The following is a 27,331-nucleotide window of genomic DNA, read 5'->3' on the forward strand; positions in this document are numbered from 1 at the left end:
TTTAGTGTGCCAATTATGTGTTTTTTATTTTGTGATAACCCACCATGAAGTTACATTTAAATGGTTTAAAATTGGACCAGTGTTTGAAAAAGCTTTAGCAATAGGAGAGCGCTGCCTACGGGGGGCCAGTATGAAAAATGTATGCACTCACTAAATGTAAGTCGCTCTGGATAAGAGCGTCTGCTAAATGACTAAAATGTAAAATAACTGAACAATGGTCTTTGTATAATTAACTGATTAATTAGTAGGCATTCATTAGTGGGCAGTGTCTGTCTGGACTAAGGCTTATTCGTTATTTGTGGGCTATTAAACGTTACATGCAACTTTTATCTGAACGTGAAAATCATGTAGTATCTCCTTGGTGTGATGATTTACATAGGCTAGTTTGTGTAGTGATTTTAGGTGTAGCCTACTACAGTCTTGTTCAATTCTATAGGCCTAGGCTAAGAGTGAACAACAGGCCTATAATGTGAGTGAAAACCCCATTCATTTAAAATGTTTGACCAAATAGGTGACAAATAATTTATATGTGAATGACTGATGTGTCTTGGATGTGTCGCAATCTTATAGCGAGAACGCGCATTCTGCCTCTGTTACCAGTGAGTGGGAAGGAGTAGGGGCGCGTATCCAAAGCAAGCTCACAGCTCAAAATATTGGGGCCACATGCATCCGCAAAAGACGAGAACGCGCGCCCAGTGTCTTCTAGGCTTCCCTCTCGGATACTGTCGTTTCCTGCATTCCAGTTGATTGGCAAGGGGGGCCCGGACGACCACTGAGTAGCGAAAGACTGGGATAAGATGGAGATTTGCGAGAGACTTTTGTGCCTGGCCGTGGTGTCCAGCGTTCTCTGCGTTGGCTCGGTTCTGGGGAAATATGTGAGAGGTATCGTCAATACCAAGGAGGTAAGGTGTTTGATACCTAAAATGTATCACTTGTGACAATGACACCATTGTTAGACTCGGCAGCGCCTTCTCATGTAGCCTACAGCCTCGCGGTGTGTATATTATATTGCGAGTGTGACGCGCTCCGAAATTGCCTGATCATTTTTATTCTAATCAAGCAATTTCTCCAAGATGTTACAGGCTGTCCATACTCCCTTGTATTTGTGCGCATCTCTATGCTTGTCAGAGCGAGCGTATTTCTATTATATCTACATCGTTCTGACTAAGAATGTGGCTCTCACCGACGGGTAGAAGCAAGCTGTGGATGTTTACGAGAATGTGACTTGCAAATCCATCTAGCATTTTTTTCTTTGTGATAGCGCCAAGCGTTGGTGATATCCTACACTGTAACCAAAATAACTCACATCCATCCTTCGCATACAATAACGGTAACCCCGCGGTTACAGGTGTGCGTCAGTTGTCGCTCACGTCGCATATTGTTTGTTATTGGTCCTCCTCATCTCACATCAGCCGTGGTCCAACACTTAACACTAGCCTATCAATATAAAAAAGAGTCTTCTCTGATATCACTCTGTTATAAATATCAACGATACTATTATCTGATTTTTATCTCAGTGTTTCCATTGATTCATTCTGGGTTTAGATGTTATGATCATATTGTTCCCATGCCCTGCTGTGCTGTGAGTGACCATGTTATAGGGCAGGCAAGTGTAAAGTGCACTCAGATGTAATGAGCTCTCACATAACTCTTCTCATCTCAGCTCCTTTTAGTATCCCACTTCTGCATAACAGTTATGATCAGGTGTGATGTTTAGCCCATGACCTTTATGCCTCATAAAGTAGGCTAACACCTGCCCTACACAATATAATTGTATCATAGAAACACTTAGGCTACTTATCAGATCATTATGTGGTTTCCAATCAAGAGCTATTGAAAATTGACAAACTATAGTTAACTAGCTAAATGCACTAGTGTTTGCATAATATCAGAAATGCTTATGAATAACCTAATCCATATTAGATCTCCTGCTCATGCCAGACGTACTCTGTACTCTCTTCTCTTACGTGGTGTGTGTTAGTCTGAACCAGGGTTAGGTCTTCCCTCAAAGCACCATGTCACTGCTCTGAATGGACTGAAACAACACTCATCTGGACATGTTGATATAGTGTATGTGTGTGTTGTCCAGTGGGACTGTTAAACACATCAGTCTTGTCTGCTGACTCCCACCCAAGGTCACACACACGCACAGCCTCACCCTCGATCTCAAAGTCACAGTAGAGTACAAAATCCCAAATCAGCAGGCAATGTATGATCAGGTTCAGTGATGGTGGGGAGGATTATAGGTTAGGTTTTTGTGAGTTTATTTATGTTTGTGTGTGGTTGTGATTTCATGTGGCTGTGAGTATGTTTAGGCAAGTGAGTGTGTGTTGCACCGTTGTGTAACCTTACTAATGAATCATTGAGAGGTCCAGGGGTGACTTGACTAGCTGATTGGTAATTAATTGTTAATGAGGCTTAGCAAGGAGAGAGAGAGAGAGAGAGAGGGGAGAGGGAGAGGGGGGGGGACAGACAGAGGGCAAGATAGGGATAGGGACAGAGAGAGAGGGAGGGAGTAGTAGTGACCGGATACTGCATCGAGGCCTAGCACTTGATTAATGGGGTGTCTAACACAAACACTCACACTCTCTTTCACTCACACACGAACACTCTCTCTCCCTCACTCACACACACACTGGCTCAATGGCTCTGCATCACAATGCAGTGGCCGTGGGGTAATGAGAGGACTAAGGGGGATTAAGGTTGACACCCCATCCACTGTTCCACTGCTCCTGTTCTCCTACTACTCTCCACTGAGACCGACTGGGCCTAGGGCCGGACTACAGGTGCCATCTGGGCTAGGCTTACACTGAGCTGCATGGACTGGGGTGGACTGGGGCTAGACTGGACTGGCCTGCTCAGAAACACTGCTGTTAGACGAGGCTCTATTTCCTTACTGTTGCAATGTGCATGCCCCGCCCACCTGAGGATACTTTTTTCAGCCATATCTTTTCCTGTGTTTGAGGGGTGCAAAATCCAATTTCGCTGCAGTGAATGCTTTATTTTTACTCCTGCGACTCTTTCATGCTCTTGCTTGTGCCTGTCGTTTTTGCACCGATAACGTTACGACCGTGGAAATGTTTGTAATGACCTGTCAAACGCACCCCGGTAATGGCTTAAACGGGCTCAATGGAATACATTTACATTTAAGTCATTTAGCAGACGCTCTTATCCAGAGCGACTTACATTGTCTTTCCGTTGATTCTATAAGAATGCTAAAGCTTCATCTGGGTTTTAACACACCATCTCGACACTAACATCACAAGAAAGATGTGTGTACAAATTTTTTAAGGGGGTGGGGTTCAAAATAGGAGAGGGTTGTAAAATTTTGTTTTTTTGCTTTGGGGAGGGTTGTGTGTTTTTTGTTATTCGGCCACAGGGGAGGGTAGTGTGTTTTCCCCCTGGTTTACATTCACCCTTTTGCAGGTTTTACATGATAATTTCTTCTATCCTAGCCACATTTCCTCATCTGCTTGCATGGCCTCCCCTATATCAAGGCGTTTTGGTACTTCCCTTATGCACTCCCTGTGTTAACTTTTACTATACCACCACAGGTCAATATAGTCTACCAGTCTGTCTATCCTGCCCTCTATCCATCGTTCATAGTGACAATAGTGGTTGGTGGATTGTTTGTCCAGATCTGTAATAGGCTATAGCAGTGGTTACCAACCTTTGAGTCAAGATCACTTTCTGAGTCAAAATGCAAGCTGAGATCTACCGTTCAAATTTTTTTTTACATGACTTAAAAACGTAAGCCAATGCAACATTTAACCTATTAAAAACAGTAGTGTAGTAATGAGCGTTTGTACAGTAGGCTATAGGCCCAAAACATTATCACCGCATATTGGCTTTGCTTGAATTGCCCTGCCAATGCATTGTTGTTCTTCTCTGACCATTTTTGAAAATTATATTTCAACATTTGAGGAAGACTATATGATCACACCGGTAATAGATCCGTTGTTTTATTACTTGTGAGGCACAGCTGAGTGAGCAAACATTTTAATAATGTGCTTTTTTAAATAATGTGCCTGCATCTGATGGTCAGTCTCAGCAGAGGGTGAGGGCAGCAGACTGAGGGTCTGCCTCTCAACATCTCTCCGCTCTCCCTTTCCTCAGCTGACACTGACCCAGAAGGGACACCGTCTTCCAGCTGATGGCGAAACTCGATTCACACCGCATTATTTCTGCGTCATGCACAAATGCATGTTGTTACTCCTATGACCAAAGAAAGAAGACCCAAGTCACTAATAATAACAACGCAAGCCTATCGATACACTTTCCTACTCATTCATTGCAGCTGCAGTGCTGATTGTAGTGTGAGTGGAAGTAGGGAAAACACGCATTTTATGGCTTATAAAAGTGTTGAATAGAAAGTGTTGACAGTGTTGAGTAAAAACGTATATATGAACTCACTCAAAAAAACAGCAGCTCTTTGCTGTATTCGTTGACAGTCTCTCTCTGGTCATGGTTTTCAAAGTTTAGAAATCTCACATGATCAACTTTGCTGTAGCTTTCTTTTATGCCTGCTACGTTACTGCAGAGACAGTAATCTGAGCCATCCGATTGGCCAGTTGTAGGCCTTTAGTGCACTTGATTTTCTCCCCCCGGGCCCAGACTGGAAGGCAGAGTTTGTACCTTCAGACATATGAAATGGTTCATAGACTGTTCTCTCTGCTACCGCACGGCAAAGGCTCACCAGCTTCTACCCCCAAGCCATAAGACTGCTGAACAATTAATCAAATGGCCACCCGGACTATTTACATTGACCCCTCAGTGTTTATTATCTATGCATAGTCACTTTACCCCTACCTACATGTACAGTGGGGAGAACAAGTATTTGATACACTGCCGATTTTGCTGGTTTTCCTACTTACAAAGCATGTAGAGGTCTGTAATTTTTTCATAGGTACACTTCAACTGTGAGAGACGGAATCTAAAACAAAAATCCAGAAAATCACATTGTATGATTTTTAAGTAATGAATTTGCATTTTATTGCATGACATAAGTATTTGATACATCAGAAAAGCAGAACTTAATATTTGGTACAGAAACCTTTGTTTGCAATTACAGAGATCAAACGTTTCCTGTAGGTCTTGACCAGGTTTGCACACACTGCAGCAGGGATTTTGGCCCACTCCTCCATACAGACCTTCTCCAGATCCTTCAGGTTTCGGGGCTGTCTCTGGGCAATACGGACTTTCAGCTCCCTCCAAAGATTTTCTATTGGGTTCAGGTCTGGAGACTGGCTAGGCCACTCCAGGACTTTGAGATGCTTCTTACGGACCCACTCCTTAGTTGCCCTGGCTGTGTGTTTCGGGTCGTTGTCATGCTGGAAGACCCAGCCACGACCCATCTTCAATGCTCTTACTGAGGGAAGGAGGTTGTTGGGCAAGATCTCACGATACATGGCCCCATCCATCCTCCCCTCAATACGGTGCAGTCGTCCTGTCCCCTTTGCAGAAAAGCATCCCCAGAGAATGATGTTTCCACCTCCATGCTTCACGGTTGGGATGGTGTTCTTGGGGTTGTACTCATCCTTCTTCTTCCTCCAAACACGGCGAGGGGAGTTTAGACCAAAAAGCTATATTTTTGTCTCATCAGACCACATGACCTTCTCCCATTCCTCCTCTGGATCATCCAGATGGTCATTGGCAAACTTCTGACGGGCCTGGACATGCGCTGGCTTGAGCAGGGGGACCTTGCGTGCGCTGCAGGATTTTAATCCATGACGGCGTAGTGTGTTACTAATGGTTTTCTTTGAGACTGTGGTCCCAGCTCTCTTCAGGTCATTGACCAGGTCCTGCCGTGTAGTTCTGGGCTGATCCTCACCTTCCTCATGATCATTGATGCCCCACGAGGTGAGATCTTGCATGGAGCCCCAGGCCGAGGGTGATTGACCGTCATCTTGAACTTCTTCCATTTTCTAATAATTGTGCCAACAGTTGTTGCCTTCTCACCAAGCTGCTTGCCTATTGTCCTGTAGCCCATCCCAGCCTTGTGCAGGTCTACAATTTTATCCCTAATGTCCTTACACAGCTCTCTGGTCTTGGCCATTGTGGAGAGGTTGGAGTCTGTTTGATTGAGTGTGTGGACAGGTGTCTTTTATACAGGTAACGAGTTCAAACAGGTGCAGTTAATACAGGTAATGAGTGGAGAACAGGAGGGCTTCTTAAAGAAAAACATACAGGTCTGTGAGAGCCGGAATTCTTCTTCTCACAGTTGAAGTGTACCTATGATAAAAATTACAGACCTCTACATGCTTTGTAAGTAGGAAAACCTGCAAAATCGGTAGTGTATCAAATACTTGTTCTCCCCACTGTAACTTGTAACCCCACACATTGACTCGGTACTGGTACCCCCTGTATATAGCCTCGTTATTTTATTGTGTTACTTTTTATTTTATTTTTTACTTTAGTTTATTTAGTAAATGTTTTCTTAACTCTATTTCTTTAACTGCATTGTTGGTTAAGGGCTTGTAAGTAAGCATTTCACAGTAAGGTCTACACCTGTTGTATTCGGCGCATGTGACAAATAAAATGTAATTTGATTTGAAAATGTGAACACGTCACCTACCCGGTGCGCAGGGCAGCTGAATCGGGTGCATCTACCGCCAACAGAGCGAGACCAATTAAGAAAATAGAAACGCAAGGCTTATCGTTGGGTTTTTTACAGAAATGTTTGGTGATCGACTAAGAATGGCTTGGAGATCGACCAGATTGTAATTTATTGGACATTTGAGAAATCCATATGCATTGGGTGCTTAACCCATTACGGCGTCACCCACACAACCAGCGCCATCAATAAACATGGGATATTGGTCAAATGAGCCACATTTACATGTCCTTCAAAATAGCCTATAACAAATTTAAATAAATAAAAATCCTTGTGTTTAGATGTGTAGCATTACAAAGCTTTATAGCCTATTGTTTTAACCTCACGGTTCAGCTGTCGGAGATTTGAGCACTAAATGCATCAGGGCATTGCATGCATAGGCCTACAGGCTTAGGCGCAGTGTTGCCAACTACTTTTCAGGGAAGTTGCTAGAGGCAGTTCGATTTGTTGCTAAAAGGTGCTAAATGATGTTGTGGTGTCATTGCGTGATGACGTCATTACGTAATAACGTAAAACTGCGTCATTACGTAGAATACACAATAACGTTACTCAAAGTGACTGGTCATCTCGGCGACAAATATGATTTGACATTTGTTAGTTTAGATTTGTTTGTTTATTATCACATATTTTTATTTGTAAAAGTAATATAAACACAACACATTTTATATGATCAGATATTTTTATTTTTAAACACAACACATTATACATTATTGAACAATTACATTTTATTTATTTTCTTATTAACTAGTAAACCTACACATTCTGAAAAATTATAGTTTTAAGCAGGTATTTTCTGTTTGTCGAGATTGACATAATCTATTTATTGTGGTGTTGAAAACGCAAACCATGATATTGAAGTGTCTGAAGTCGGTATGCTTTGTTTATTGGTTGTGTGGTGCATTGGCACAGAAACCTGTTGGTGGAAAATGAATTGCATATATTTTAAATTATTATAAGTATGGCATTAAAATGTTGAAAATCTGATTCCCCCTAGCTGATCATTGTCTGCAGCCAGCTCTGATCGTAGTGTAATGAAACAGGCAGGGAGAGTGAGCTCGTCTGTGGTGGTCAGCGAACCCTCAACCTTCTGGCCCGTAGCCCTGCCTGGCATCGACTGTGCCACAAAAGAATGCTGAGGTGGCAAAATCGTTATCCACGTTTATAAACACAGGGACTTTTGAATCCGAGGATGACCTGCTATTAGCATTGTTTTTAAATTAAGCAACGTGACAACAAAAGTAATTCATGAGTCTGTCTAGAGAGCGCAGGTGAGTGCACGTAGGGTAGACAGAGCAAGTGTTTGGTTGTTGCAGCCCTGCCCCTCCCCTTTATGTTAATTTAATCATATATGCAAATATACATGGTGTATTTATGCAAATGAGGTACATATAATTGTCTTAATTTGAACACAAAATATATATAAAAAGAATACCTGATACAATAAGAACATGTTGTCGTGACTCTCATTATTGTGATTTTACATTTTACATTGCGCCGCCCCATGGGTCTCCCGGTCACGGCCAGCTACAGAGCCTGGATTCGAACCAGGATCTCTAGTGGCACAGCTAGCACTGCGATGCAGTGCCTTAGACCACTGCGCCACTCGAGAGATGACTATTATTTATCAAATAATTACCTACTATGTTTAATTGTTACTAGATTAAATTAATCATGTAACAATTAACTCAATAGGAATTTGGGGCACCAAAGTTGTTTAATGAGTTACCGTTTCCCGAATTAACTCTAAAGATATTTAGATATCTCTTATCGTTTAACAGTCATTTATTAATAATTTACCTCATATCAGTCTCATTCTGAAAGTTGTAGACTCTTTAAGTCTGCACGAACCCAGGTCTTACTGATCATTCCGTACCACACAAATGTATTGAATTATTTATTTACTAACTAATAAAAAATGATAACACAAGATACAAATACGTGCACGGTATAGATAGGGATTAGAAACGTAATACAATGAAAACGGGTCCCTAGCGGACTAACACAATATGACACTTGTTACAAAAGATGGCGAGTTAAAGAGAGAGAGAGAAAACACTTGGACCTACGCTCACAGTAATCCTAATACTTTGCCCTGAACTGCCGCCCGTTTGGGAAGAAAAGTAATGCATGTATTTACGTGTTGGAGGTCTTCGTCGTGGATCTCTGTTGGACCCAGGCCTTCGTGGGCCTTCTCTTTCGGATGGCCTTTTAGATGTAAGGCTCAGATTGTCCACAAGAGGTCACAATGTCCTTCTTCTGTTTACTTTCACTCGTTCTGGAAGTGGTCTTCTGAGGACGGCTAATCAGCTGTGTCGATGATCCCCTGTGGGGTGATGAGAGCAGTGTAGTAGACGATGGCTTGAAGAAGGTAACAGGATGGTCCCACTTAAATTCACCTTCTTAGATGGTCCCACTTAAACAGTACTTAGAACAGCTACTCAGCCGTAACATTGATTGTTAGTGGAGGCAACTTTGTCGTCTTCACCTCGTGTTGATTTTCAGGGTCGGGACCAATATGGACAAAAGCTGCAGCTTGAGGTCTGTCTAGTCTGATCTGATAATTCTTGTCTCAATCTTTTATGCACTCTGGTAAAGAGGGGCGTTTCCGTCATACTGACACGCTCTCTGAGCTCCCTCGGGCGTGGCTAGTTACGAGGCAAAAGTATCATCATCACTATGATTTTGTTAGAAAGCTAAAATCACATTATAATCTTCACGAAAACATTGTCTTCCTCCTTGATATTTTCTACACAACGTAAAGTATGTAAACCTGATATACACAGTTTAAAAGCTCTTCAAGTCACAATGTTTTCGTTATAATGCCTTTATACCATTTTTAATGACATCACAAAATAGACATTAATTTTCCATATTCCATTTCTCATCATTCCCAACGTTTGGATGTTGAAATATATTGTCCCAATGTTCATTGTTGGATGTTGAAGTATTTGGGCGGCAAAAAGTATCTGAAACAAAGGCAATCCTTTCACCATACTAGAATGCCAGAGATAGATTCTGGCCGGAAGTGCTCAGCAACTGCGAACATCAGGCCCCAAACTCCAACTCAGCCCAACCAGATAGAGGAAGAGGTGGTAGATACAGAAGGAGAGTTAGGGAGGGGGACAGAAAGACCGCTAGGGAGGGGGAAAGAGAGAGCGAAAGATGGTCAGTACAAATGGAAAGACGTTAAGGGAGGGTCTAAAATTAGATTAATTTGTCTGTGCAACACAGAAACACAGATTAATTTAAGGGGTTGTGTGTGCGTGCATGCGAAAGAGAGAACGAAGTAGAAAGGAGTGTGTGTATTTCTGAGTGAGTGCAGTGACTTTCATGGTTTCTATGGCAGCTGCAAACTCAGGCAGCATGTGGTGGTTGCTATGACAATAAAGGGGGTAATGGAGGTTTGGTGTGTGTGTGTCTGAGCCTAACAAGGGGGTCTTTCACAGTCCTTGGGCAGTCATATGATATACCCCAGGCCCAGCCCCCAGCCCCACCACCTCTCCTCCTCTGTGACTGCTCCGTAGTCATGGATACACCTTTAGCCTAGGACAATACAATCTAGGACAATACAGTGCAGTATGTAGTACTGTATGATTCAGCAGGTCTGGAAGTTAGGCCTCTTGATATATGGCTGAGTGTGTTAACTGTTAACTACAGATGGCTTGCTCTCTGACATATTGCTGCAGATTTGCTCGGTATCTGTGAGATATAGTGCAGCTGTAAGTTCAAACTTTTCTGTGTTGTTTAATGATCAGTTCTATACAGCCTGTGTATGTGTCTGTCAGCCTACATCTGCAGCACAGCCCATTGACTGATACCCTGCTGCAGTGCCTTATGGAAGGACAGTGAAGCACTGTATACCATCAGCACTATATCTTGGCATGATGCTGGTTGAATATTAAAGCCAGGTTTTCCTGCTCTCTTCCCCATCTCACCTTCATCTCCCCCTCTCTCTCCTCTCCCCATCCTCTACCCCATGCCCCTCTCTCCCTCCTCCTCCCCCTCTCTCCGGTTCCCCACTCTAAATAGGACTGGTTGTTCCTCACTCGCTTCTGTTTTCTCACTGATTTTGGACGTCTGGACTTCCGGTTCCGCTACCAAAAGGTCAGGTTATAGTACAACTGACCTCTAGCCATCATTCTCTTTTCTTCTTTTTTTTCCATCAGTATTGTTGTCTCTCTCCCTCTTAGTGAGTTGCTCTCCTGTTTCTCTCTCCTCTCTCCTCTCTCTCTCTCTCTCTCTCTCTCTCTCTCTCTCTCTCTCTCTCTCTCTCTCTCTCTCTCTCTCTCTCTCTCTCTCTCTCTCTCCTCTCTTCTCTCTCTCTCCTCTCTCTCTCTCTCTCTCTCTCTCCTCTCTCTCTTCTCTCTCTCTCATATATTGTCCCCATGTACCCTATTATTTTCTTATTTTCTGTCTGACAAACTTTGTTTTACAAGTCATCTTTCATCATCTTTCCTGTATGTCCATGTCTCTCTTGTCTCTCTCCCCACTGATTCGTTTTCTCTCTCTCCTCTAAATTGACTTCATCACTCTTTCTGTCTTTGGTAGTCTACCTCTGTCTGTTCCTGTTATATTCTCCATACATTTCTCCTCTTCTCTTCTCTCCTCTCCTCTCCTCTCCTCTTCTCTTCTCTTCTCTTCTCTTCTCTTCTCTTCTCTTCTCTTCTCTTCTCTTCTCTTCTCTTCTCTTCTCTTCTCTTCTCTTCTCTTCTCTTCTCTTCTCTTCTCTTCTCTTCTCTTCTCTTCTCTTCTCTTCTCTTCTCTTCTCTTCTCTTCTCTTCTCTTCTCTTCTCTTCTCTTCTCTTCTCTTTTTCATTTCGGTCATCCTTTCTGTATTCCTCTGGTTGCTGTTAGTGGCCTGCAGACTTTGAGGCAGTCTGGTATTAATCTTAGGCCCCCTTTCCCTCTCCCCTTTCCTCCCTCCTCTTTTCCCCTTCCTTCCCTCCTCCATTCTCTCATTTTCTCTCTCCTCTCTAGTCGCGATGCTGTCAGAATATATTGCTCTACTTTGATGACAGCTCTCAGTGGCCAGCTGTGTACAAGAAGCCGGACAAGGTGAGAAACCACTACTCTGTGTCACGCTTGGTGTGTGTGTGTGTGTGTATATGTGGGCCTGTTACAATGCATAAATCAGGATTTGATGAATGTCCACTTTGTTAGATCAGATTTGTTGAATGTGCGCCAATCTGGTCAATGGAACGTCAGCGCTCCATTGACTCCTTTACCTCATCTATGCTGGATTGCCATTGTAATGTAGAATGTTCATTCAAATGATGCTAACTGATGTGGCTCATGCAATGGAATGTCTTTTTTGTAATGTCAGTTGATTTGACTCAACAAATCACAGCACAGATTGAAGGGTACACTTCTTGCTTTTACTTCCTGGCATACTCAGTCGATATTCAGATATTCACGTCATATGAAGGAATTCCCCTCGACCACGCCCACAAATTGGGGGAAACAAACATTCTTTCCCATTGACCCCCATTGTAAAAGAGCCAACTTCGTGGTCGAAGAAATAACAAAACATTCCGAAAAGCTGCTGTGTTGTTCAATGTACATGTAACCAGGTCATAAATAATAATAATAATATGCCATTTAGCAGACGCTTTTATCCAAAGCGACTTACAGTCATGCGTGCATACATTTTTGTGTATGGGTGGTCCCGGGGATCGAACCCAGCCTAAGGTTCGCAATGCTCCCATGTAGAGAAATAGAGCCTGCGAGAAGAGCCCTGTGGCTTCAGGCTTTGTGTCGCTTAGTAATTGACATAAACAAGCAGACAACAAGAAAATTGTGTTTGAAAAAGGTGAAGTTTTTGCTGTTAGCCAATGGGGCAACCTAGGTAATCACATGTTGTTTTCCCCACAGGCGGGCAGGGCCGCGACACAGGAGTGAAAATTCATTACTGTCCTGTCTTGTCCTGTAAAATGTTTTCCCGTACTGTCCTGATTACGTCCGAGACAATACCAGTATTTTGTTAGGATCGTGGCAAGGAAACATTTAACTTCTTTAGGAAAACAGCCCTAATGTTGGAAACAAACATAATTATGTTGTCATCCAGAGTTACATGTATTTATTTTCCAAGCTATAGCACACAATATTTTATATACAGCAGGTTTTCATTTTTGCCATGGAAAAAATATTGCGATACTGGTATCGTCCCGGCCCTAGTCCTGATCCTGCAACAGTTCTATAACCCCTGGAACATTCCTGTCCGGTCTCGATAAAAATCACTCCCGTCCCGTTCCATGCAAAAAAAATGTATGTGCAGAAATCTGAAGTAACTTCCTCCGTTAGCTGCTCGTCTGTCTGTCCCACGCTCTGTGTGTGAGTAACCATAGTAACTGCTCCATTTGGCTGCTGCTCAGAACTCATGACAGTTGTCTGCAGTGCACACACAAGATAACAATCACATTATGAGATTTTGGCAATGAAGGCATTATTTTGTATGATTTTTTTATTAAGTAAACTATATTAGGCCTACACATAGTTTGCTCCACACATTACATATATTTTTTGTAATGTTATTACTATCCCTGTGCTGCCCGTTCCTGTGGACTGTCACTCCTGTCCCGAACTTCACTCTAGAACATCACTTAGATTTCTGTCGGAATCCCGCGGGACCCACAAGACCCACAGGAGTCCTGTTCCCGTGTAAATCTCTACTGCAATCTAATACTGATTGGGACTATGGGTGCACTCAAAATGGCTGCCAGTACACTGATTATGCCATCATTGACTTGAATGAAGATGCCCTTTCTATTCATTCTATTTCTATGGTTAGTTTGTCCAGTACCTGTGCATAATGTGATGTGTGTATGACACTGTTTCTTTCTTATTCTTGACCGTATTTCATGACCACAGGACTGCTACCAGAAGGAGGAGGTGTTGAGGCCAGAGAATAACCAGGTCATCAACCTGACCACGCGCTACACCTGGTCTGGCTGTGTGGTAAGAACATGGACAATCTCCTCTACAGCTCTCTGTCTTATAGAATGCCTTCAGAAAGTTTTCATACCCCTTGACTTATTCCACATTTTGTTGTTACAGCCTGAATTCAAAATTAAATTGATTAAATAAATAAAACATTTACACACAATACCCCATAATCACAAAGTTAAAACATGTTTTTAGACATTTTTGCACATTTATTAAAAACTTAACACAGAAATATCACACCCCTTTGCTATGATACTCCAATTTGAGCTCAGGTGCATTCAATTTCCTTTGATCATCCTTGAGATGTCACTACAACTTGATTGGAGTCCACCTCTGGCCAATTACATTTTTGGACATGATTTAGAAAGAAACACACCACAGTTGATTGTGCATGTCAGAGCAGAAACTATACCATGAAGTCCAAGGAACTGTCCGTAGAGCTCCGAGATAGAATTGTGATGAGGCATATATCTGGGGAAGGGTATACAACAATGTCTAGAGTGTTGAAAGGTTCCAATAGCACAGTGGTCTCCATCATTGGGAAATGGGAAAAATATGGAACTACCCAGACTCTGCCTAGAGCTGGCCGTCCGACCAAAAACTGGGCAAGAAGGACCTTGGTCAGGGAGGTGATCAAGAACCCACTGACCACTCTGACAGAACTACAGAGTTCCTTGGCTGAGATGGGAGAACCCTGCCAGAAAGACAACAGTCTCTACAGCAGGGGTATTCAACTCTTTCCCTATGAGGTCCGGAGCCTGCTGGTTTTCAGTTCTACCTGATAATTAATTTCACCCACCTGGTGTCCTTGGTCTAAATCAGTCTCTGATTAAAGGGCAACAAGGAAAAAATGCAGTGGAACTGGCTTTGAGGTCCAGAGTTGACTTTGAAGGCTCTACAGCACTTCACCAATCTGGGTTTATGGGAGAGTGGCCAGACGGAAGCCACTCCTGAGAAAAAGGCACATGACAGCATGCCTTTAGTTTACAAAAAGGCACGTGAAAGACTGAGATCATAAGGCAAAAGATTCTGAGACAAAAAAGTCTGAGACCAAAATTGCCTGAATGCAAAGTGCTATGTCTGGAGAAACCCAGGCACAGCTCATCACCATCTAACACCATCCCTTCTGTGAAGCATGGTGGTGTCAGAATCATGCTATGGGGATGATTTTCATTGTCAGGGACTGGGAGCCTGGTAAGGATAGAGGGAACAATGAATGGAGCCAAATAAAGGCAAATCCTTGATGAGAACCTGCTTCAGAGTGCAAACAACCTACAACTGGGGCGAAGATTTACGTTCCAATAGGACAATGACCCCAAGCATACTGTACAGCCAAAGTAACTCTGGAATGGCTTCAGAACAAGAATGTGAAAGTCCTTGAGTGGCCCAGTCAAAGCCCAGACTTGAATCCCATTGAAAATCTGTGGAACGACTTGAAGATTGCTGTTCACTGCCGCTACCCATCTAACTTAACAGAGGTTTAGAAAATCTGTACGGAAGAATGTGAGAAAATCCCCAAATCCATATGTGCAAAGCAGATACAGACATACCCAAGATGACTTTAGATGATATTTCTGTATTTCATTTTCAATAAATTTGCAAAAATGTCTAAACATATTTTCATTTTGTCATTATGGGGTATTGTGTGTAGATGGGTAAAACAATTAATATTTAAACCATTTTGAATTCAGGCTGTAACACAACAAGATGTTGAATAAGTGAAGTGGTATTAACACTTTCTGAAGGCACTGTATATGTGGGCTTGTCTTGTATGTTTGCCTATGGGACTGTGGTTGTTTTTAGTTATTCAGTTATAACTAAAAGAGCTAGCTATTGTGAGGTGTGAGGAGTGTGTGTATGTGAGATAGAGGTGTGTGTGTGTGTGTAACTTCCTCTTTAGAAATGTGTTAGGATGTGTTGATTCAATGTGTTTTTGAGTGTGTGAGCGTCTTCTCTATTAATATATTAACTCTCTCTCTTTCTGCTGTCTCTGTCTCTAAGGTGGAAGGAGAGGGGGATGAGGAGGTGCTGAGTTGTGTGGGAGGTCGTAGTTTCCGCTCGGTGAGGGAGAGATGGTGGTACATCGCTCTCAGCAAGTGTGGGGTGAGCACCGACCTTTCACTTCTCACTGAGAAACACACACACAGACCCTGTTACCCTGATGACACACACCGCCCACACACATATACACCCCCCCCACACACACACACACATAATAAACACACTCACAGATTGACATACACTGAGTATACAAAACATTAAGAACACCTGCTCTTTCCATGACAGACTGACCAGGTGAGTCCAGGTGAAAGTTATGATCCCTTATTGATGTCACTTGTTAAATCCACTTTAATCAGTGTAGATGAAGGGGAGGAGACAGGTTAAAGAATAATTTCTAAGCCTTGAGACAATTGAGACATGGATTGTGTATGTGTGCAAGACAAGAAATTCTAGTGTCTTTGAACGGGGTATGGTAGTAGGTGCCAGGCGCACCGGTTTGTGTCAAGAACTGCAATGCTGGTGGGTTTTTCACGCTCAACAGTTTCCCGTGTGTATCAAGAATGGACCACCACCCAAAGGACATCCAACCAACTTGACACAACTGTGGGAAGCATTGGCGTCAACATGGGCCAGCATCCCTGTGGAAAGCTTTCGACACCTTGTAGAGTCCATGCCTGACGAATTGAGGCTGTTCTGAGGGCAAAAGGAAGGTGTTCCTAATGTTGGTATACTCAGTGTAGATCTTCTCTGTATGTGTGCTTGAGTGCTTTTGTGTGTGCATATACATGCAGAAGCGTGTGTGCGCAAGTGTCTGCATCTGTGTGTGTGTGTGGTGGCAGGGCCATTTTATCCACACACTGACTGGCAGTGTTGGAGTGTTAGTAGAGAGTGAGTGTTTGTGAAGAGGGACAGACAGGATTGAAGCGGATGTTTCCTGGAGAGTGTGTTGTGTTGTCACGGCAGCAAAGTGGAGGGCTGTTGACGGACATGATGCCTAATGGTGTTGGACTGAAGTTAAAGCTCTGTCTCTGGCCCACATGGCCCTAGGGACTCTCCCCGCCTCACCTCGCCTGCACACTGCCAATATAATACACGCCTTCCACCCTCTCTCAGTTCTTACTCTCTCTGGCGCTTCTGTCACTCTCTCTCTGTCTTTCTCTTCACCTCTTTCTCTCATTCTTACTCTTTCTTGTTCACCTACTCTTTGCATCTCTCCTTTACTGTGGCCTTTCTCTGCATCACTTCATCTCCTCTCACTGCTCTCTGTCTCTCTCTCTACCTCTCTCCCAGTCCTGCCTGTCTCCTCTCACTGCTCTCTGTCTCTGTGTCTCTCTCCCTCTCTCCCAGTCCTGCCTGTCTCCTCTCACTGCTCGCTGTCTCGCAATGTCTCTCTCCCTCTCTCCCAGTCCTGCCTGTCTCCTCTCACTGCTCTCTGTCTCTGTGTCTCTCTCCCTCTCTCCCAGTCCTGCCTGTCTCCTCTCACTGCTCTCTGTCTCTCAATGTCTCTCTCCCTCTCTCCCAGTCCTGCCTGGCTAGTATTGATTTTGTGACAGTGCACGCTTCATGCTCTTCACTCTTCTGATGGAGGTACTGAGATGGAGTCTTGGCTGGTAGATGAAATCAAAGGTTTTTTTCTCTCACTCACAGCACAACAACACAAACTCCAGAGGCTTTGAACTCCTCTCTGTGAAATGAGCTCTTTGTGTGCTCACTGTCGCTCCATCTAACTCCCCGCTCTCTTCCTCTGTCTCGCTCTTTCTCTCTCTCTCCCCCTCTGTCTCTGTCTCTGTCTCTCAGGGGGAAGGTTTGCAGCTGGAGTACGAGATGAAGCTGACCAATGGCCAGTCTTTCTGGACACAGCATTTCTCTGCAGACGAGTTTGGTGAGAACGACACAGATTACAGAATGAACGTTAATGGCTTTGTCCAACACTATTTAACACGGGCAATAAAGCATATTAAAATGAACAAATTATGATAACGAAGGAATGGATGGATGGATGGATGAATTAATGATGATGGATTAACATGGGCGGAATGGATAAAAAGGAAAAGGGACGCAGTGTAGAAAATGGCAATATTAAACTACTCCCTTATCCTGATGTTCTAATGACCTGTCTCTGTCTCTGTCTCTCTCTCTCTCTCTCTCTCTCTCTCTCTCTCTCTCTCTCCCTCTCTCTCTCTCTCTCTCTCTCTCTCTCTCTCTCTCTGTCACCATCTCACACCCTCTATCTGCCTCTCTCTCTCCCCCTCCCTCTCTCTCTTGTCACCATCTCATACCCTCTATCTCTCTCTCTCTCTCTCTCTCTCTCTCTCTCTCTCTCTCTCTCGTCACCATCTCACACCCTCTATCTGCCTCTCTCTCTCTCCCCCTCCCTCTCTCTCTTGTCACCATCTCACACCCTCTATCTGCCTCTCTCTCTCCCCCTCCTTCTCTCTTTTGTCACCATCTCACTCTTTCTCTCTCTCTCTCTCTCTCTCTCTCTCTCTCTCTCTCTCTCTCACCCTCTCTCTCTCTCTCTCTCTCTCTCTCTCTCTCTCTGTCACCATCTCACACCCTCTATCTGCCTCTCTCTCTCTCCCCCTCCCTCTCTCTCTTGTCACCATCTCTCTCTCTCTCTCTCTCTCTCTCTCTCTCTCTCTCTCTCTCTCTCTCTCTCTCTCTCTCTCTCTCTCTAACCCCATTCCTCTATTCTCAGGGATCCTGGAGACTGACATCACGTTCCTGGTTATCTTCTCTCTGGTCTTCATCCTCTCCTGTTATTTTGCCTGTAAGTGCCTGAGGAACAAAATCACACCAGAAAAGCACTTAGCAGCCAACCCTAACCTGAGATCTCTGCTCTTAACTCCCATCTTCACACAAATGTCTCATTGGCATTAATGCACCTAACGTCAGAATTACACTAGCCTTAAGTGCTAGTCTTTCTGGGATGAGGGAAGGGGTGAAAAGCGCCTGCCTTTCTGAATGAAGACAAAGATTAGAGGAATAGAGCTTGTCATTATGGAATCTGGCAAGGAATGGGGACTGTGACTGGGAATGAGGGAAGGGAGGAACAAGTGGCTCCTCTCTGGTGGAGGAACTTGTCATTTGGGCTGAACATGTAGAAGCCAGCCTGGGGAGGTAAAGTGGGAGAGCATCTCGTCAGATAATACAGCCCATGTGTCTACAAACACACAGACTCCTGCTGCACATACTAATGCCCAATACACCACTCTCTCTCTCTCTCTCTCTCTCTCTCTCTCTCTCTCTCTCTCTCTCTCATTCTCTATCTATCCTTCTCTATACATTACCATCTCTGATTCTGTGTCTCTGTCACTGCATCTTTCCCCTCTAACCCATCACTCTCTGTCTTTTCCTCTTCATCTATCTCTCTCGCTCCTCCTCATCTATCTCTCTCTCTCGCTCCTCTTCATCTGTCTCTCTCTCCTCTTCATCTGTCTCTCTCTCTTCTCTTCATCTGTCTCTCTCTCCTCTTCATCGGTCACTCTCTCTCCTCTTCATCGGTCTCTCTCTCTCCTCTTCATCTGTCTCTCTCTCTCCTCTTCATGTCACTCTCTCTTTATTTGTCTCTCTCACTCGCTCTCTCTTTCTCTCTCTCTCTCCCCCTATCTGTCTCTCTCTCCTAGATAATCTGAAGGGAAGGCAGCTTCTCCATACGACATATAAGATGTTTATGACTGCGGCTGGTGTAGAGGGTGAGTGTGGACCATTAACTCCACACATACACACTCACACACACACCCACAGGCGGCCGGTTGCAAGCAGCATCACAATCTGACTCACACACTGCAGTCGTTGGTATCTCAGACATGGTAATGACTCCTTCTGATTATCATAGATATTAACCACTGCTTCAGCACCATACAGATAGCTCCCTGTCTCTGTGTAGGGTAGGACTGCTGCTGCTATATACAGCTCTGCAGTGCAGAAACAGTGAAATATCCCTCTCTCTTTCTCTCACTCTCCTCCCTGCTCTCCATCTCCTCCCTCTCTCCGTCCCTCTCTCCTCCCCTCTTCCTCCCCTCAGTTCTCAGCCTTCTGTTCCACTGTATCTACTGGGGGCTGTATGCCAGAGATGGAGTGGGCAACGGCAGTCTCAAGATAATGGGTGAGCCTGATCATCACAAACTCCTTGATAAAGGATGTAATGCAGAAACACCCTGATAAAGGCTGTAATGCAGAAACACCCTGATAAAGGCTGTAATGCAGAAACACCCTGATAAAGGATGTATTGCAGAAACACCCTGATAAAGGATGTATTGCAGAAACACCCTGATAAAGGCTGTAATGCAGAAACACCCTGATAAAGGATGTAATGCAGAAACACCCTGATAAAGGCTGTAATGCAGAAACACCCTGATAAAGGATGTAATGCAGAAACACCCTGATAAAGGATGTAATGCAGAAACACCCTGATAAAGGATGTAATGCAGAAACACCCTGATAAAGGCTGTAATGCAGAAACACCCTGATAAAGGATGTATTGCAGAAACACCCTGATAAAGGCTGTAATGCAGAAACACCCTGATAAAGGATGTATTGCAGAAACACCCTGATAAAGGCTGTAATGCAGAAACACCCTGATAAAGGATGTAATGCAGAAACACCCTGATAAAGGCTGTAATGCAGAAACACCCTGATAAAGGATGTAATGCAGAAACACCCTGATAAAGGATGTAATGCAGAAACACCCTGATAAAGGCTGTAATGCAGAAACACCCTGATAAAGGCTGTAATGCAGAAACACCCTGATAAAGGATGTAATGCAGAAACACCCTGATAAAGGCTGTAATGCAGAAACACCCTGATAAAGGATGTAATGCAAAAGCACCCTGAGAAAGGCTGTAATGCAGAAACTTTCCCACACAACCCATGCAGTGCAAGAGAGTGCACACGAGAGGATGAGTGTATCCTTATTTGGGTGTGTGTGCAAGTGTGTGTGAGCGTGTACTGGAGTGAATGAGTGACCTGATTTCAGGTTCGGGTATGATGTTACATATTCAGATACTATAACCCTACTTACAGTAACCTCTCTTTCACTCTCTGTGGGGTTCTCATTTTCTTCTCTCTCGCTCTCTCTCTCGCTCTCTCTCTCTTCAGGGAAATTACTGTTCTCTGTCAGTTTCCTGGTGTTCCTGCTGATGCTGATCCTGCTGGGGAAAGGCTTCACTGTCACCAGGTAGGGAGTGTGTGTGTGTGTGTGTGTGTATCTTGCGGTGTGTGTCTCACACTTTGTCTGGTCTCATGCAGTCGCACCTATGGTCTCAGGGTCAGAGCCCCTGGGGGACATGTCAGTCTAACTGCTTGTCTGGCTGACAGGTTCACTACTTCATTACAGTGTGTCTCTGGATTAAATCCTCCAGCCACTCTCTCTGTCTTACTCCTTCTAACTCGTACCAGTAGCTCAGTCTCTCTATGTCTTACTCCTTCTAACTCGTACCAGTAGCTCAGTCTCTCTATGTCTGACTCCTTGTTATGATGAGTTTCTCTGGTATCAAGGAATTCAATATGCAAGAAGATATTTAACACTTAGATGGAGAGTTGATACAAAGTATTTAAAATACGGTACCGGATTCAACAAAACAAACTGCACGTGAGTGGCCCCTTGCTATTTGAATGAATACATAGAAAATCTCTCAGTTTATATACTGTTTTGCAAGCTAATTCCATCCAACAGTTGCCAATCATTATTGGGTGTCACTCCCAACTACAATAGTATCATCTTGCAATCCAGTCAGCTTGCACCCCAGTAAGGACATTCCATCACATACTCATTCTAAGATTAACACAAGTGGGCCCCCTAGACCTCCTTGGTACAAATACCTTCTGGCACCCACCAGTGACATAAATAAATGGAATGTCCTCATCCTCAAAATCCTATGTAACACGTAATATCAAACACATTAACAAATCCTATATAAAACACATCATATCACTCCTTCAAACACATACCAGTAGCTCAGTCTCTCTATGTCTTACTCCTTCTAACTCGTACCAGTAGCTCAGTCTCTCTCTCTGTCTTACCCATCTAACTCGTACCAGTAGCTCAGTCTCTCTCTGTCTTACTCCTTCTAACTCCTACCAGTAGCTCAGTCTCTCTCTGTCTTACTCCTTCTAACTCGTACCAGTAGCTCAGTCTCTCTCCGTCTTACCCTTCTAACTCGTACCAGTAGCTCAGTCTCTCTCTGTCTTACGCCTTCTAACTCGTACCAGTAGCTCAGTCTCTCTCTGTCTTACTCCTTCTAACTCGTACCAGTAGCTCAGTCTCTCTCCGTCTTACCCTTCTAACTCGTACCAGTAGCTCAGTCTCTCTCTGCTCTCACTCTAATTTCCCTGTTTCTCTTTCTCTTTCCGCTCTCTCTCTCATTTGTTCGTCTCTCTCCCCGCTCTGCTCCTCTCTCATCGCCCTTCTGTCTTTCTCTCTGTCTCTCTCGCTCTCCTTCCGCTCTCTCTTAGTCTCCCTTTCTCTCTCACTATCTCATACAGAATAGTAGCTGTGACTTTAATAGAGCAGACTTTGTCATAATCGCCACATCTCTGAAATGTGGTGATGAATAGCTATTTAGATAAGCTGTCTGTCTACACTGCATCATAAAGAGGGAATATGTGGCCAACCCTGTGTGTGTGTGTGTGCGTGTGTGTGTGAGTGTGTGTGTGTGCGTGTGTGGGTGTGCGCGTGTGTGGGTGTGCGCGGGTGTGTTATATGTGAGTGAGTGTGTGAGTGAGTGAGAAGTGTGTGATGTTCTGATGTGAGTGTGGTGCCTACGTGCGTGAAATACAGGTTAAAATGTAGATACAGTGAATGACTAACCCCCCCTGTGTGTATCCGTCTCTGTCAGGGCGAGGATCAGCCACAGTGGATCTGTCAAGCTGTCCATCTACATGACAGTCTACACCGTCACCTATATCATCCTCTTCATATACGAGGCAGAGGTACTGCAGTCTACACTACAGAACTGCTGCTGCTACACTCATACTGTTCATGCTATACGTGAAGGACCAGTGTATGACGGTCTAAGTTTCAACCAGGGATTCATGTGTCCCACAAGACTGTGTTAGCCTACTGAGTTGAAGCCTAGGCATTAGCTCTAGGAGCTAGTCTTCAGGTCTCGGGCACGGTCACTCATCAGCCAAGCATGGTTCACAGAATCACCTCCGTTACAAGTGCAAAATGTGCTGTACTATAATTTAGGACGGGTCCCTCTTGGAAATGAGGTTCACTTGTCATGGGACCTCCTGGTAAGATAAAGGTGAAATGAACATATGAAAATAAAAGGGGCCTACTCAAGATGTACTGTAGTATAGAGGGACAGGAGTTTCTTCCCCAGCCTGTCGGTGCCTAGCACTTGGCCTGTACATACATAATGCAGGGACGACAGGGGTAACCCTGTATGACCAATGATATCCAGTCTCTGGCCTGTGAAACTGAATACATAGCACGCAATCAAAGGCACTGTCAATGACCCAGTTGTAGAGAAGAGTCAATGACACACAGACACACACACACACACACACACACTTGTACACATACGCACACACTTTTAGACACACTCACCAATAAAAACTAGTAGATTTCACATCCCACATGTCAGCAGACCACATGCTGTTACAACACACGCTGGAGAACGTATTGTAATACACCTCTTTGTTTGAGGGCAAAGTTAGTAGGTTGATTAGTAGGGTGGGGTCCATTAGTGTGGTTGTAGGACGTTCTGAGTGTGTGTGTGTGTGTGTCTCAGTTCTTTGACCCAGGTGAGGTGCTGTATGCGTATGACAGCCCGGCGGGCTACGGTCTGATGGGTCTCCAGCTGCTGGCCTACGTGTGGTTCTGCTACGCCGTCCTGATCTCCCTCAAACACTACCCTGAGAAACAACCCTTCTACATTCCCTTCTTCACGGCGTACACACTCTGGTGAGAGGACAGAGCCCTACAACCCTTCACTCTCTGCATGCTGTTTGTCTCTGTCAAGTTAATCAACTTCATTCCCTACAAAGCATTACAACCTCTCACCCTCTCTTATTTCCCTTCAAAGCCCAGTGAAGCCCAATAAACTCCCTGTCTCCCTTATTTTTCCACTTCTTGCTTGCTCATATTAAATCTGTCCTCCTCACCCTCCGCCTCTCCCTCCGCCTCTCCCTCTCCCTCCTCCTCCTCTCCCTCTCGTTTCCTTTTGTCACTACTCCACCATATTCCTTTTTTACATATCTCAATCTCCCCCTTCATTATCTCTCTCTCTCCTCTCTCTCTTAATCTCTCTCTCCTTTCTCTCTCATTAACTCTCTCTCTCCTCTCTCTCTCTCATTAACTCTCTCTCCTCTCTCTCTCATTAACTCTCTCTCCTCTCTGTCCCTCTGGCAGGTTTTTCGCGGTGCCCGTCATGGCTCTGATAGCTAACTTTGGCATCCCTCGCTGGGCACGGGAGAAGATCGTCAACGGCATCCAACTGGGCATCCACCTCTATGCTCACATCGTATTCCTCGTTAGTACCCTTCATCTCTCTACACACTCACACACAGGCACGGATGTGCGCACAGATACACACACTGCCTCACTGTTGATGTTAATGAGTTATATCTCTAAGACCTCATCGCCCGCCTCGTTAGTAACCCTCTGCCCTCCGCACGCACGCACACACATACAAACCCTTCTCACCTCTCTTTTAATATCTATGAGTCATATCTGTCTGTCCTCATCGGCCTCTGCGTCAGTATATCCCAAACCCAGACTTCTATACCAGACTGAGCCTCTCTGTCCCAGACTTCTATACCAGACTGAGCCTCTCTGTCCCAGACTTCTATACCAGACTGAGCCTCTCTTTCACATATTTCTATACCAGACTGAGGCTCTCTGTCCGCGACTTCTATACCAGACTGAGCCTCTCTGTCCCAGACTTCTATACCAGACTGAGCCTCTCTGTCCCAGACTTCTATACCAGACTGAGCCTCTCTGTCCCAGACTTCTATACCAGACTGAGCCTCTCTGTCCCAGACTTCTATACCAGACTGAGCCTCTCTGTCATTTGTCAGTGACACAACACACACATACTGTTCTGTTATTATATGTGCAGGAATGTGTATCAGTGTATGGAGAATGCAGGTTAATATTTGTACAGGCAACAGGCAATATCCTGAATATGATACATTCCTCCCATCCATCCCCTCTCCCTCCCACCCTGCCTCGCCACAGGCTATCACACGGCCCTCTGCGGCCAATAAGAACTTCCCGTACCACGTGCGGACCTCTCAGATCGGGATCCTGCTGTCCAGTCCAAAGGCGGGTGTGGCGAGTGAGAGTTTCCCCCACCATGCCTACGGGAACAGCTCCTTCCTGGGCGACTCCCAGCCCAACTTCACAGAACTCTTCTCCATCCAGTCGGTGAGTGGATGTATGGTCTGAGGAGGATCTAGTAACTGATACTAAGGTCTGATATAGTGCCTGGAACCTGTAACACTCCAGAGGTGTTAGAGCACATAGGGAGTTGTCAGAGAAGGATGTGGTAACTGATAGTGTGACAAATACAACCCAGCGTGACCTTTAACCTTTCAACCTATACCTCCCTCTCTCTCAGGGCCCGGTGAAGACGGTGGAGGAGACGGTGGCCCGGAAGGGACAGGAAGTGCAGAGGAACAGTGAGCATAAGATCATCACCACCACGGCCGACCTGTCGTCACCCACCTTCCCCCCACTCCCTCCCCCCATGCCCCCGCGCCTCAACGCCCACTCCCCCACTCCCCCTCCACGACTCCCCTCCCACTTCACTGAGTACTTCAGCATGCAGGGGGGAGGGGGCGTGGGCACCAAGGCATGAGACAGACAGAGAGAAAGAGGGACAGAAAGAGAGAGAAAGAGGGACACAGAGAAGGAGAGAGATCGAAAGGGAGGTGGAGGAAGATCAGGTAGCACAGAAAACAGGTCAAGCTATGGATAGCCACGAGGGAAGGATATAAGGAGGAAGAGAAGGGGAAGTCATCAAAAGCAGGCATGTGGAATAGAAGCCCTAAATGTCCCATTTTCACCTCTGAATGGAGAGAATGGGAAAAGAGCGGAATAAAGGAGAGGAAATGGCTGTGAGTTCAAAAGTGCTGAGGTTGTAAAAGAAAAAAGAAGCAATAAATATTTTAACATGACCAGGGAGAGAGGCACCGAGAGGGAAGAGATGACAGAGTGGATGTAGACTGAGCAATAGAGTGATAGGAGTGCACAGTGGAGACTGAACAAAACTCTTATGAACACTTTTATTCAAGAATTTATAAGGCATCAATGGAGGGGCTGAGGGAAAGTGTAAATAGCTGAAGAGAATGAGTTACCATTACTTTAAAATAGTTGCAGAGTTTATATTACAAAAGGGATGTTTTTTTCCACATTGTCGAATTCCAAGTGGTGCTGTGACCATTGCAATTCTCATGCCATTACATTGTACCAGAGTAAAATGTTCACTCCCTTCCTGAAACAATACATTTGTTTTTTTCTATGTTTGACAGATTTTGTTAACACAAAATATTTAATTTCTCCATATAGGATATGTTGGGATGATTTATATTCTTATATATGTTGATTGCTCCAGGCTATAGGATTTGATATACTGGTGTTTAAGTGTACAATGTTCAGTTTACTGTGGACCCCTGAGGTACTGGTAAAACAAGTGTGTACTGTATCTACCGTACTCCCTGTCTCTAAACTGATATTCTCCATGTGCTCATACAGTGCGTGTGCCTGTTGTACCAAACAACTATACAATAACATTAGTAACTATACAATAACTGTGTATATTTCATACCATATAGGCTACTGAGGAGGTGTTAATGTCAATTCTTAGGGATTTATATTGGAACCTTATGTTACCTTATGTCATACTGTCCACAGATAACTGTTTTAACTCTGAATACTACTGTTCAGTTTTCACTGGAGTGCAAGATATTAGCTTTCTCTGAATGTAATTCCTTGATGTATGTAGACCTTGGTGAATGTATTAATGCAATAGAGCACAAGGAAAGGGGTGGTTTTAAAGTTACATTTTTTGTAACATAAAAATCATACTTATAGATTGTTTTATTTTCAATTTCAGCCTCCATCCTTGACACATGATTTAAGGAGGGAAGGTTGTCCAGCGAGGATATGACTTCATGATCACCCCCCCCCCCCCTCACCTGACTAGTATGTAATGATGTCATGTCAAACCTGTACATGTATGGCCGTTTCCCTCAGTGAAGTTCTACAGTACATCTGCTCTGATACTGTGTGAGGGGCTTGCTCATTGTTGTTTATCGATAAGTAGGATCAGTAGTTCTTTCTGACCATGAAAACTCCTTGGCCCATACACAACTGAAGCAAACCCTTTAGAGTAACTGTGAAAGTAATAGCACCAACGTCCTGTTTGTCCTGCATGGAGCACTTTAATGTCCCCCTTCTCTTAGATTTTCTGTTCTGCCATTTATTTCAAAGTGACTTTGAAGAGCGCTTTATAACTGAATTATACGTATCCACACCACTATCCAATGATATTCTGGTATCAAATATACAAACGTTACCTGTAGATATGTTCATATTAATTTAATCAAGTGTCATTATCAGACATTTTAAAAATGGTGTCTGAATAACTTTAAGTTGATTAAGTAGCCTATTCATAAGACTGTGTCAAGGACAATTTTACCACCGGTTTCTTCTAAGAAATGGAAGCAGTCAACAATTATTTACTTTTTCTTGTATAACTTGTTAATATCTGAGTATGAAACATGCATCAGTCTAATTTAAAAAAAATCCAATCTGTAAAAAAA

At 44.2% G+C, this 27,331-nt stretch overlaps 1 protein-coding gene across 2 annotated transcripts; it reads left to right on the top strand.

The window, feature by feature from the left end:
* The first annotated feature begins 645 nt into the window (after positions 1-645).
* Positions 646-27,331, top strand: tmem145 (transmembrane protein 145). 2 transcript variants are annotated; one of them, XM_041902669.2, is made up of 16 exons: positions 646-902; positions 10,643-10,717; positions 11,591-11,668; positions 13,481-13,567; positions 15,557-15,658; positions 17,354-17,438; positions 18,255-18,326; positions 19,183-19,251; positions 19,584-19,664; positions 20,657-20,735; positions 22,396-22,489; positions 23,296-23,468; positions 23,916-24,036; positions 24,744-24,932; positions 25,126-25,186; positions 26,623-27,331. In XM_041902669.2, exons 1-16 carry the CDS (start codon positions 798-800, stop codon positions 26,640-26,642), a joined length of 1,491 nt encoding a protein of 496 aa, XP_041758603.2. In that variant the 5' UTR covers positions 646-797; the 3' UTR covers positions 26,643-27,331. The 2 variants fall into 2 exon arrangements, with proteins under 2 accessions (XP_041758603.2, XP_041758602.2); XM_041902668.2 differs by having other exon boundaries at positions 25,126-27,331.

Source organism: Coregonus clupeaformis, unplaced genomic scaffold, assembly GCF_020615455.1.
Source record: "Coregonus clupeaformis isolate EN_2021a unplaced genomic scaffold, ASM2061545v1 scaf3182, whole genome shotgun sequence".
In the NCBI taxonomy this organism is placed as follows: Eukaryota; Metazoa; Chordata; class Actinopteri; order Salmoniformes; family Salmonidae; genus Coregonus; species Coregonus clupeaformis.